At 38.1% G+C, this 13,772-nt stretch overlaps 1 protein-coding gene across 6 annotated transcripts in view; it reads left to right on the forward strand.

Annotated features, from left to right (window-relative positions):
- The window catches only part of ANAPC1 (anaphase promoting complex subunit 1), a 117,461-nt gene that overhangs the window by 47,480 nt on the left and 56,209 nt on the right, over positions 1-13,772 (forward strand). For all 6 annotated transcript variants that reach the window (XM_037994280.2, XM_008008372.3, XM_037994281.2 and 3 more), the window contains 6 exons: positions 2,731-2,999; positions 4,275-4,366; positions 6,119-6,267; positions 10,767-10,845; positions 11,459-11,495; positions 11,590-11,660. In XM_037994280.2, the coding sequence (XP_037850208.1) occupies positions 2,731-2,999; positions 4,275-4,366; positions 6,119-6,267; positions 10,767-10,845; positions 11,459-11,495; positions 11,590-11,660 (697 nt within the window). The remainder of the gene's footprint in view (positions 1-2,730; positions 3,000-4,274; positions 4,367-6,118; positions 6,268-10,766; positions 10,846-11,458; positions 11,496-11,589; positions 11,661-13,772) is intronic.

Here is a 13,772-nt window from a genome sequence, read left to right on the forward strand (position 1 = left end):
TATTACTGCATGATTTCAGTTTGGGTTTGTAGACATTTTATTATCAACTGATCACCTGAAATGACAGCATTTACCTTTTTTATGCAGTGTAAATTTTTAAATTAAAGTTCTCAATCATATCAGGTTCCGTGGTATATTCTTTTTTTTTTTTTTTTTTTGAGACAGAGTATTGCTCACGTCGCCCAGGCTGGAGTGCAGTGGCGCGATCTGAGCTCACTGCAACCTCCACCTCCCAGGTTCAAGCAGTTCTCCTACCTCAGCCTCCTGAACAGCTGGGATTATAGGTGTCCACCTCCATGCCCAGCTAATTTTTGTAGTTTTGGTAGAGACGGCATTTCACCATCTTGGCCAGGCTGGTCTCGAACTCCTGACCTCAAGTGATCCGCCCGCCTCGGCTTCCCAAAGTGCTAGGATTACAGGTATGAGCCACCGCACCCGGCCTCCATGGTATATTCTTAAGTGGCCAAAATGTATTTTTAAAAATTATAGTATAATTTACAAAAATGAAATACATCTTGAGTTTACAATTTGATCAGTTTTAATATATGCACACTCAGGTAACCCACAGTCCTATAAAGACATAGAATATTGTTATAACTCCATAAAATTTCCTTATTTGGTTTTTTTTTTTTTTTGAGACAGAGTCTCGCTTTGTCACCCAGGCTGGAGTGCAGTGGCACGATGTCGGCTCACTCTAACCTCTTGACTCCCGAGTTCAGGCAATTCTCATGCCTCAGCCTCCCCAGTAGCTAGAATTACAGGCGTGTGCTGTGATGCCTGGCTAATTTTTGTATTTTTAGTAGAGATGGGGTTTTGCCATATTGGCCAGTCTGGTCTCAAACTCCTGGCCTCAAGTAATCCACCCACCTTGGTCTCCCAAAGTGCTGAGATTACAGGTGTGAGCCACCATGCCCGGCCCATGGACGTGTGTGTGTGTGTGTGTGTGTGTATTTTTTTCTCCTTCCTTCCTTCCTTCCTTCCTTCCTTCCTTCCTTCCTTCCTTCCTTCCTTCCTTCCTTCCTTCCTTCTTTCCTTCCTTCCTTCTTTCCCTCCCTCCCTCCCTCCCTCTCTCCTCTCTTTTCTTTTCTTTTCTTTTCTTTCTTTCTTCTTTCTTTTTGCTTGCTTGCTTTCTTTCTTTCTTTCTTTCTTTCTTTCTTTCTTTCTTTCTTTCTTTCTTTCTTTCTTCTTCTTTCTTTTTGCTTTTCTTTTCTTTTCTTTCTTTCTTTTCTTTTCTTTTCTTTTCTTTTCTTTTCTTTTCTTTCTTTTTTGAGACAGGGTCTCACTTTGTTGGCTGCACTGCAGTTATGCTATTGTAGCTGACTGAATCTCGAACTCCTAGGCCCAAGCCATCCTTCTACCTCAGCCTCCGAGTAGCTAGGACTACTGGTATGCACCATCATGCCTGGCTAATTTTTAAATTTTTTTGGTAGAGACAAGGTCTTACCATAATATGTTCCCCGGGCTGGTCTCAAACTCCTGGGCTTCAGCAGTCCTCCTGCCTCTATCTCCCAAAGTGCTGCGATTATGGGTGTGAATTTTAATTTAATTTCTTTTAAATTAAAATTCACATCTGTAATTTTAATTTCTTTTAATTTAATTTCTTTTAAATTAAAATTCATGCCTGTAATCGCAGCACTTTGAGGGATAGGGGCAGGAGGACTGCTTCAGCCCAGGAGTTTGAGACCAGCCTGGACAACAGATTATAGTAAGACCAGTTATCTACCAAAACAATTTAAAAATTAGGCAGGCATGATGGCGTATACCTGTAGTCCTAGCTACTCGGAGGCTGAGGTAGGAGGATGTTAAACATTCTTTCATGTGCTCATTAGCTACTTATGTATCTTTCTGTGAAGTTTCTGTTCAAATCTTTACCTACTTTTAAACTAGATTTTAAAAAATATGTAAGCTGTTGAAGTTCTTACCTGTTCTAGACATGAGTTCTTGACCATATTTTCCCTTAGAATGTGGTTTTGACATTGTCTTTGATGAGTGGAATTTTTTATTTTAGTTATCCAATTTATTAGTTTTTTCTTTTATGGTTGATTCTTTCTGTATCCAGTCCAAGAATTTTTAAGTTGGAATAACACACTATATTAAGCCTTGTAAAAACACCAGTAAGTTCCAAGGTCTGGAAATAGCATAAACCACATTCTCTGAACCAAATGCAGTAAATCACAAGTAGAACCAAAATAGATTGAATATTTGGAAAATGTAGTCTAATCAGTCTGAATGTAAAAACCAGTTGATTATTAGATTATATTACTAGCCCTGGCATCTTATACATGTGGAAAGATGAATACATCAGCTGAATGCAGGTGGACCTTCCCTCTTACCAAAACACAGTTCAGTGTAGTGGCCCACTAACCTGCCATCTACTTTTCCTATAAAACCTAGCCTGAGATAATCTTAAATTTTCTCTCTCAATCTCTACCTAAATAGTATAATTCTTCTCCCAATGTCTTTCCTAAAAGGGCATAGTAAGATTTTCTTTTAATGGATTTTAAAGGTGGCTTGCCTTAACATTTATAATTGGCATCTGGAAGTTGCTTGCTATTTTATAGTTACTTCATTCTTAGCATTGTCTTTTTTTTTTTTTTTTAATATATTCTTAGATCAGCTTAATGTGAAAATGAAACTTGAATTAAGTGAATTAATTATTAATTTTCTTTGCTAATGATACTATAAGGAGGTATTATTTTAAAAAATTAATATTCTTTTTATTCTTCTCAGGACTGGGAATATTTACTAAATTCAGACTACCACCAGAATGTTGAGTCTCATCTTTTGAACAGATCTTTATGTTTGAGTCCTTCAGAAGCTTCACAGATGAAGGATGAGGATTTTTCACAGAATCTCAGTCTGGATTCTTCTACACTTCTCTTTACTCACATACCTGCAATTTTTTTCGTTCTTCACCTTGTGTATGAGGAGCTTAAGTTGAATACTCTAATGGGAGAAGGAATTTGTTCACTTGTTGACCTTCTTGTTCAGTTGGCAAGGTAAATTTGTTTGTAGGTTAGAAACTGCCAGGAAGTCCTTAGATGACTGTCTTTTCCATGATATCATATGGGGACCTTGTAAATAAGTTTCTGAAATCTACCTTCTCAGAAAACTAGGGCATCTCCTGTAAACCACAGAGTTGTTTGAAAATACTGGTTTTATAAGGGCCTGTGAGCCATGCAGGGATTTTTAGTCTCTGTCCTGAGATTAGTGGAAGGTCACGAGAAAATGGAGATGACCTGCTCAGATTTTCGTTTTGACAGGATGGCTAGCTGTACTGTGGTGGGAGTTCTAGAATAACATCTGCTGTTTTGTATTAATATCCACATTCAAATTGTGCTTTATAGTTGACAAAATCATAATTTACATATCAAGTCTCAAACAAGGTAAGTTTCCTATTTTAGTGATGAGGAAATTTGCCTAAATTTGTTTCCAGGGATATTTGTTTGATAGTTGCAGACTCATTTTGTTATGCTATCCTTGCTGCAATCTGAGGTTGTCCCTGTCTTTGAGGCACTCAGTAGATCCACAGAATAATATGTTTCAACACCTTTCAACAGCTTTGAAGTACCTCGTGTATGGCTCAGAATTCTAGGGTCATATTTATGTGTTGTTTGACCTTTGTGACCTTTGGTGATAAAGAAGTTGAATTTGAATTGAAATGTCAACCTCTGAGTTAAGACATAGTACGTTTTCTAATATCTGTTGTCTTTTTTGAGATCTTGAAATTCATTCCTGAGACATGGCAATTTTAATCAATGGTAAATATCTCTTAGGATGTCATTACTATCATGAAAATTCTTTTGTAATTAATTTCCAAACCATAATCATGGCCCTCTGAAATAAGTAATGTGTATGTTGTTTTATATTTTATCAGTTTTTTTTTTTTTTTAACATATTTTATCTTATTTAATCTTTAAAATTTCAGAGTAAGTTAGCTGGTATTGCCCCATTTTCTAGAAGAAAATACTGAGTTTTATAAGCATGACTTATAGAAGGTCACACAGCTAGTAAATAGCAGAGGAAGAGCTAGATCACGGTGCTTTTACTGTAGTTTTACTTCCACAAAATTTAACTGGCAAGAAGAGATTGGGTTGCATTTGTCACACTGGGCACTTTAAAGTCCAAAAATATAATAAAGAGACTCTAGATTTGGTTATCTTCTTTCTCATAAGTAAGTTTTTAAATTGAAAGATTCAAGTAATGAGTCCTTCCAGCTCTGTTGGGAGAAAGTGCTGTAATACCTTCTTTTTTACATGCTCTTACTGTTTTAGGGACTTAAAATTGGGACCTTATGTAGATCATTACTATAGAGACTACCCAACACTTGTCAGAACTACTGGACAAGTGTGCACAATTGATCCAGGTAAGTGGTTGTGCTTTTAAAGATTTTCTATACAGTGCAGTGACATTTCCTTGTATCTTTCTCAATGAATAGCTGAGGATGTATTTCTTACCATTAGCTTCTAAGTCAGGGGGAATGTCTTTCCACCAAGCAGATTTTAGTTTGTAGTGCTTGTTTTCTGACACATAGTAAGCCATAATATCTACAGTGTATGGGGAAAATTTTACCCATCCCTAAGGTTCTGACATGCAAAAGCTTAGAAAGAGCTTCCAGTGCCAAGGATGCTTTTTTTTTCTTTTTTTTTTGAGACGGAGTCTCGCTCTGGCGCCCAGTCTGGAGTGCAGTGGTGCGATCTCGGCTTACTGCAAGCTCCGCCTCCTGGGTTCCTGCCATTCTCCTGCCTCAGCCTCCTGAGTAGCTGGGACTACAGGCACCCGCCACCACCCCTGGCTCATTTTTTTGTATTTTTAGTAGAGATGGGGTTTCACCATGTTAGCCAGGATGGTCTCGATCTCCTGACCTTGTGATCCGCCTGCCTCGGCCTCCCAAAGTGCTGTGATTACAGGTGTGAGCCACTGTGTCTGGCCGCCGAGGATACTTTTAACTTAGACTTGTACTGTCCAGTTAGTACCACTAACCATATGTTACTTAAATTAAATAAAGCATGTATTTCCTCAGTGCACTAGCTGCATTTTGAGAACTCAGTAGCCACATGGGGCTAGTGCTACCATACTAGACAGTGCAGATACAGACATAGAACATTTCCATCACCACTGTACCATCCTAGACGCTGAGCGAAAGGTACTGAACGTTGGGGCCCAGTTGTTGGAACAGAGTTGAATCCTGGATGATTCTTTTGTTTTTTTTCACCTTTAGGGTTAGGACAAAAATTTTGGTTGGATTCCTTTTTTTTTTTTTTTTGGGAGACAGAGTCGCACTCTGTCGCCCAGATGGGAGTATAGTGGTACGATCTCGGCTCACCGCATCCTCTGCCTTCCAGGCTCAAGCAAGTCTCCTGCCTCAGCCTCCCAAGTACCTGGGATTACAGGTGTATGCCACCACGCCTGGCTAATTTTTGTAATTTTAGTAGTGATGGGGTTTCACCATGTTGGCCAGGCTGGCCTTGAACTCCTGACCTCAAGTGATTCACCTGTCTCAGCCTCTGAAAGGACTGGGATTACAGGTGTTAGCCACCGCACCCAGCCTTTAGTTAGATTCTTTATATGCCTTGGGAACAAGAGTTTGCTAAATTTCCATCCAGGATGAGATAAAATATAAGTCATTTAAATTCTGTGTTTAATAACATAGTCACTTTTTTTACTGTGGCAGAAAATATGAAGCATTTTGGAGAATATGGAAAAATATTATTATTATTATTTTTTTGTTGTTGTTGAGACAGAGTCTCCCAGGCATGATCTCGGCTCACTGCAACCTCCACCTCCCGGGTTCAAGCGATTCTTCTGCCTCAGCCTCCCAAGTAGCTGGGACTACAGGTGTGCACCACCGGGCCCAGCTAATTTTTTTTTGTATTTTTAGTAGAGACGGTGTTTCACCATTTTGGCCAGGCTGTCCTCTTAACTCCTGACCTCGTGATCCACCTGCCTTGGCCTCCCAAAGTACTGGGATTACAGGCGTGAGCCACCGCACCCGGCTGGAAAAATATTATTCTAGTTGTTTCAGAATGACAGGTAACTGTTGATCTTCTGTTTAAAATAAAATAATGTTGTCTTAATGTATTTTTGTGTCTTTTTGAATATTTATCTAATTTTAAAGGTCAAACAGGATTTATGCATCATCCATCATTTTTTACTTCTGAGCCACCAAGCATTTATCAGTGGGTGAGTTCTTGTCTGAAGGGTGAAGGAATGCCACCTTATCCTTACCTCCCTGGAATCTGTGAAAGAAGCAAACTCGTAGTCTTGGTATGTATGAGGAGTGTTACTACCTATCTCCTTTTTCTTTTAAAATTTAGTTTTAAAAAGTGCACCTAATATTAAGTTTTTCTTCCTGTGTATAGTATTAAGTTTTTCTTCCTGTGTATAGTTCTGTGAATTTCAGTATGTGTATAGATTCATGTGATTACTGCAATTAGAATATGGAACATTTACATCACCCTCAGAAATTTCTCTCATGATTTTGAGATTCGTCCAAGTTGTTTCCTGTATCAACAGTTCGTTGCATTCTGTGACCAATTAGTAGTTTATTGCATGAATGTGCCATGTTGGTTTTCTATTCAAGATAATTGGGTTGATTTCAGTTTTTAGTAATTGTAAATGTAGATGCTGTCAGTATTCATGTTCAGGGTTTTATGTGAACGTAAGTTTTGCTTTCTTTAGGACAGGTACCTAGGAGTAGGATCGATGGGTCATATAGCTAAGTTTATGTTTTGTTTTTAAAGAAACTGTCAGCTGTTTTTGAGTGGCTCTTCCATTTTACATTTTTACCAGCAATATTTAAGAGGTCATTTACCTGCATTCTTGTTGGTGTTTGGTATTGTCACTCTTTTTTGTTTTTTTCTTTCTGAGAGATGTGTAGTTATACCTCATTGTGGCTTTAATTTGCATTTTCCTAATGGCTAATGATGTTTTGAGGGTTCTTGATATGATGTCTTGTCAGATATGTGTCTTGCAGATATTTTCGTTTAGTTTCTACCTTGTCTTGTCTCCTCATTCTCTTAATACGTCGAAGAGCAAAAGTGTTTAATTTTGATGAAGCTAGTTTATCTGTATTTTTCTTTAACGGATGTTGCTTTTAGTGTCATGTCTAATAATTCTTTGTTTAACATCAGGTTTTGAAGATTTTCTCTTGGGTTTCTTTATATGTTTTACATTTAGATCTTTAATCCATTTTGTTAATTTTTTATAACGTGTCAGGTTTTAAGTCAAGGTTTTTATTATTTCATTTGGATATCCAGCTCTTTCAGCACAATTTTTTGAAAACACTATCCTTTCTCTATTGCATTTGCACTTTTGTCAAAAGTCAGTTTGGCCACATTCTTGTGCGTCTATTTCTGGACTTTCTATTCTGGTTCATTGATCTTTGTGACTGTCTATGCTGTAATTACTGTAGCTTTGTAGTAAGTCTTAAAATTGATTAGCATTACTCCTCCCTTCATTACTCTTCTTGCCTTTTCATACTGATTTTATTTTTATTTTTATTTTTGAGACAGAGTCTCGCTCTGTCACCCAGGCTAGAGTGCCGTGGCGTGATCTCAGCTCACTGCAACCTCCAACTTCCAGGTTCCAGCAGTTCTCCTGCCTCAGCCTCCCAAATAGCTGGGATTACAGGATCCCGCCACCACGCCCGGCTAATTTTTTGTGTTTTTAGTAGAGAGAGGGTTTCACCATATTGTCCAGGCTGGTCTCGAACTTTCAACTTCAAGTGATCCACCTGGCTCAGCCTCCCAAAGTGCTGGGATTACAGGTGTGAGCCACCGCGTCTGACCCATACTGCTTTTATAATCAGCTTGTCTATAGCTACAAAAAAAATCCTGCTGAAATCTTTTTCAAAGAAACGCATCTTTATTTATTTTAATTATTTTTTGTTTACTTTGAGCTGTAAATCTCATTATTTATTTATTTTCAGAAGTTAGTTTGTTGTTACTGGTTAATACATGTCCAACATCAAACCTTCATATAGATCCAAAGGACTGTAACAGCAGGTAAGGAAAGTTTCTTGGCATACCTGTTCCTCAGTCCCCCCGTCGTGGAGCAGCCTGCTCGTAGCCCCTTGTGGGCCTTTCTAGGTGGAATCTTCCCAGGCTTGCAGGAGAACCACATGCTTTTGTCCCTTCTCTCAAATGTTGGCAGACTGTAAATGTCTTTGCCCCCTGCCCTTCTTTTTCTTTACGTTTTGCTCTGCTTCATGGTGAGAAGCACTTCAGAGTCTCCCGATGGCTCCAAAACATACAGAATGGTGGTTCTGTTTAAAAAACACAGATTTTTTAAAATGACAGCAAAATATATATAACGTAATATTTGTTGTTGAAATTGTTATTATTATTTTTTGAGACGGAGTCACTCCGTTGCCCACACTGGAGTGCAGTGGCACAATCTCGGCTCACTGCAACCTCCGCCGCTCAGGTTCAAGCGATACTCCTGCCTCAGCCTCCCGAGTAGCTGGGATTACAGGCGTGAGTCACCAAGTCTGGCTAGTTTTAGTAGAGATAGGGGTTCACCATGTTGGCCAGGCTGGTCTTGAACTCCTGACCTCAGGTGATCTGCCCACCTTGGCCTCCCAAAGTGCAGGGGTTACAGGCGTGAGCCACTGTGCCTAGCCTGAAATTATTTTTTAGTGTGTAATCCAGTGGCATTGAATACATTCACATTGTTATGTAGCCATCACCACTGTCCATACCCAAGACTTTTTCATCATCCGCAACATAAATTCTGTACCTATTAAACAGTGACTCCCCATTCACCTTCCTCCCAGGCCCTAGTAATTCTGTTCTGTTTCTTATGAATTTGTGTCTTGTAAGTACCTCGTATTATGGGAATCATACAGTGTTTGTCTCTCTGTGTCTGGCTTATTTCAGTTAGCATAATGTTTTCAGTGTTCATCCATATTGTAGCATCTATCAAAATTGACATTGTTTTAAAGGCAGTATTCTGTATACTACTCCATTGTATGGATATACCACAATGTATCATTTTATCTGATGATGGACACTTGGGTTGTTTCCACTTTTTGGCTATTATGAATAGTGCTGCTGTGAACCATGGGTGCGCAAATATCTGTTCAAGTCTCTGCTTTCAATTCTTTTTAATATATACCTGGTGGTGGAATTGCTGGGTCATATGGTAGGTAGTTCGATGTTTAACTTTTTGAGGAACTGCTAGACTCATTTTCGTAGTGGCTATACCATTTTGCATCCTTACCAGTAGTGCAAGAAGAAGGGTTCCAGTTTCTCCACAGTCTTGCCAACACATATTATTATTTCCTATTTGTTTTTTAAAAATTATAGCCATCCTAGTATTTATGAAGTGATATCTTGTCATTTTGATTTGCATCCTTAATGATTTAGTGATGTTGAACAATTTTCATGTGTTTATTGGCTATTTATGTATCTTCTTTGAAGAAATATCTACGCAAATCTTTTGTGTATTTGAAAATTGGATTTTTATTTTTGAGTTTAGGCATTTTTATGCTCTAGATATTAATGTATCAGATACATGATTTGCAAATATTTTCTCCCATTCTATAGGTTTTTCTCTGAATGTCTTTTCTGTAAAACTGGCATGAGTACTCCGTTTTTCTCTCTGGCCTTTCATCTTAGTTTTATCCTCTTGGTATTCCTTTATAACTTGTCAGCTCAGAGATCTATTTATAAAAATATGAATTGATTTTTATTTATGAAAATAACTTTTTATTTATAAAAATATGAACTTTTTTATTTTTATTTTTTTAACTTCTGTTCTTTTTTTTTTTTTTTTGGAAATGGAGTCTTGCACTGTTGCCCAGGCTGGAATGCAGTGGCATGATCTCCACTTACTGTAAGCCCCGCCCCCCAGGTTCATGCCATTCTCCTGCCTCAGCCTCCCGAGTAGCTGAGATTACAGGTGCCCGGCTAATTTTTTGTATTTTTAGTAGAGACGGGGTTTCACTGTGTTAGCCAGGATGGGCTCAATCTCCTTACCTCGTGATGCACCCGCCTTAGCCTCCCAAAAGTGCTGGGATTACAGGTGTGAGCCACCATGCCTGGCTGAATTTATTTTTGTTTATAAAAATATTCTGAAAATATCAATGGAAGCCCTTGTTGATAGGTTTTTGTTTTCATCATTATATGTTTTATTGGACTTTTTTTTTTTTTTTTTTTTCCCTAGGCAAGATCTTACTCTGTCACCCAGGCTGGAGTGCAGTGACACAATCATGGCTCAGTGCAGCCTCAGCCTCCCTGGGCTTAAGCAATCCTTCCACCTCAGCCTCCTGCGTAGCTGGTACCACAGGTGCATACCATCACACCTGGCTAATTTTTATATTTTTAGTAGGGATGGGGTTTTGCCATGTTGCCCAGGCTGGTCTTGAACTCCTGACCTCAAGTGATAAATTTGTTTTTATGTGATGTTTAGCTAATGAGACATTTGTAGTAACCTTCTAGCTTGTGGTGGCTCTTTTCTATTGAATCACTTGTATATGTGTATATGGGAGGCTGAGGCAGAAGGATTGCTCGAGGTCATGAGTTTGACACAGTGAGACTCCGTCTTTACAAAAAATAAAAATAATAAATAAAAGAATTAGCTGGGCATAGTGGTGCATGCCTGTAGTCCTAGCTACTCTGGAGGCTAAGGCAGGAGGATTGCTTGAGTCAAGGAGTTTGAGGCTGCAGTGAGCTCTGATTGTGTCACTGCACTCCAGCCTGGGTGACAAAGAGAGATGCTGTCACTGAAAAGAGAAAAATAATGTTAATTTTCTTCTTTTGCAGAGTATTGCACTGTACATACTTGGTGATGAGAGCTCAGTTTCTGATGAATCCTCACAGTATTTAACCAGAATAACTATAGGTAAGTTGGTGTAATGTTAGGCCTTTGGAAACAAATTTTTGTAAATGTCAATATCAGAATTGAAAAAAGAATTGAATTTTCCCTGTTTGCTTTAGCAGCCATGTCATACCTTTTTAGTACTGTTCTGGTCTGTTGTGGTCTGTTGTCCACAACTGATTTTCAGGTATCAGGATTACTTAAAAATCTAACAAATCTTGTATTTTCAGTGTGGGTAAAAAGGCCTATTTGAGCCTCAAGGAAATTATTATACCATTGACTCTTGAACAACATGAGTTTGAACTGTGTGAGTCCACTTACAATGAAATTCTTTTCAGCCAAATGCAGATAGAAAATGCAGTATTCTCTGATGTGAAACCCATATGCAGGTTCCGCAGGGCCTATTGCAGGACTTGAGCGTGCATGGATTTGGGTACACATAGCGTGTCCTAACCAGTCCCCTGAGTATTCTGAAGGCCTTGACTGTAGTTTTCAGCCTGCCATAGTATTGCTTATTTTATTATTTTTTTAGATGTTGTTTGCTAATGGATTCTTATTTTCAAATGTCTTTTGCATGTTACATGTTTTCTTTACCAGGATGACTATCAAAATTAAGTTTCATTTTGTTGCCTTTTAGCCCCCCAGAAGTTGCAAGTAGAACAAGAGGAAAACAGGTGACTTTTATTTAGACTGTGCTTTTATGTCAAACACTTAAAACAATATTATTTACTGTTCTGCTTAATAGCTTTATGTTTTATTATCTTATAGGTTTAGTTTCAGGCATTCTACGTCTGTTTCTAGTCTAGCTGAAAGATTGGTTGTCTGGATGACTAATGTAGGTAAGAGCGTCTTTGTTACCTCCTAACTAGGCTCTGCTTCCTCCAGACTAGCTAGAACTGGAAGGCATGAGGAGAGAGGGGCTCTGGCTTTGTGAAGAGGCCTCACAAGATTGAGATTATGGTTCTTCAAACCGTATTCTTCTTTTCTCGACAATCTCAGAAGTTCCATATAATAATATTTGGGATACCAGCTTTTTATCTTGGTGCATAAGGTATCTTTATTTGCCATTACATTGGACCATTTGAGGCTGTGGCTATGTAAGCCGGTCTCTGTGAATGGAGAACTCTAATCACCCTACATACACACCTGAAATCATTGTGATACTCAGATATCAGAAATGGGTGGTTTTGGCAAAGTCTAAAAGCAATAATATATACATTTCAGGGTATACTTTTGAAGGATAAATGCACTTTTGACGGGATTTCAGGCACCAAGATGAACATTAAACTGGGAAGAGGAAGAGGGAGGAAAAGAGTTCTATATTCCCTATTCCCCAAACCTATGCTCCTCGGTTTTAAATTAAGTAAAATCCCAAAGAAATTCTTCTTCACAAAGAACTGAAAAACACAATTAAAAATTACTGCCACAAAGACATGATTTTAAAAATGAGGATGCTATATGGGATGTATGTTAAAAAGTAAAGTTTTAATGAATATTAAAAGATGTTTTTGAAGTCTTATCTAAAGTATGTTCTAAATGACGTTTCTGACAGTTTTTTTTTCTTTCATTTCACCTTAAGAATGACAATAACTGTTGCATACTGTACATACAGGATACCTATGCTGAAAAATACTGGATGAGTTCTGTCCATTTGTATATTGCATAATATTTAATAAGTGTTATTCTCATATAAGGAACATTTTTTGCCTCAATAGTTAATCAACTTTTTAAATTATAAATAATGCATAATATTATAAAATTTAGAAAGTCATTATAAGAAAAACATGATTTAATTAACCTGAAGATAAAAAAATTTTAAATATGAAATATGGTGTACTTACAAAATAATATGTCAAACGTATATGTTTGTTTTAGAGAATGGTACAAAAGTGAGTATTGATGTACTGGTCACCCACCTCTAGAAAGAGGACATTACCCACATAGTAGAAGGTCCTTACATATCTGTTCTTGGATGGTCCCCTCCTGTCATATACCCCAGTATTATAGGGAACCACTGCCCTACCTACATTTTGTGTTACCTTACTTTTGTTTTTTTTTATAGTTTTACATCTTTATAAGTTGCTAGGTTTTATGTAGTTTTGAACATACATGGATGGAAATATATGTTCCTTTTTCTTCACTCAACTTTATTTTTTTAAAGAGTCATCTATGTTGACTCATGTAGCAGTAGCAGTGGGTCATTCATTTTCTCTGATATATAGATTACTTTGTTTGAACATATCACAATTTAATTGCTCATTCTATTGATGATAGACAATGGGACTTGCCCCTTTCTCCATCTCTTTTTTTTTCCGTAACAAAACAGTATTGCTAATGAATATTTTCATACCTGTGTCTTAGTGTACATGGGTATAAATTTCTGTATGGCTGTTGACAGATCAAATGGGTGGACCTACCTATACATATCAACTGTTTTCCAAAGTGGTTGTACCAGTTTACACTACCGTTGACTATTTATAAGAATTATTATTGTTTGGGCCAGGTGCGGTGGCTCACACCTGTAATCCCAGTACTTTGGGAGGCTGAGGCAGGTGGATCATGAGGTCAGGAGCTCGAGACCATCCTGGCTAACACGGTGAAACCCTGTCTCTACTAAAAAAATACAAAAAAATTAGCCGGGCGTGGTGGCGGGCACCTGTAGTCCCAGCTACTCAGGAGGCTGAGGCAGGAGAATGGCGTGAACCCAGGAGGCGGAGCTTGCAGTGAGCCCGAGATTGCGCCACTGCACTTCCAGCCTAGGTGACAGAGTGAGACTCCGTCTCAAAAAAAAAAAAAAAAAGAGAAAAAAGAATTATTGTTGCTCTACATAGTTGCCAACACTTGGTATTGATTGGCTTTGACATTTATATTTCTCAGTGGCTTTAATTTGCATTTTCCTGATCACTAATTAGGTAGAGCATCTTTTCATATGCATTTTGCCCATTTATGTT

The sequence above is a fragment of the Chlorocebus sabaeus genome, chromosome 14 (genome assembly GCF_047675955.1).
Source record: "Chlorocebus sabaeus isolate Y175 chromosome 14, mChlSab1.0.hap1, whole genome shotgun sequence".
Lineage (NCBI taxonomy): Eukaryota > Metazoa > Chordata > Mammalia > Primates > Cercopithecidae > Chlorocebus > Chlorocebus sabaeus.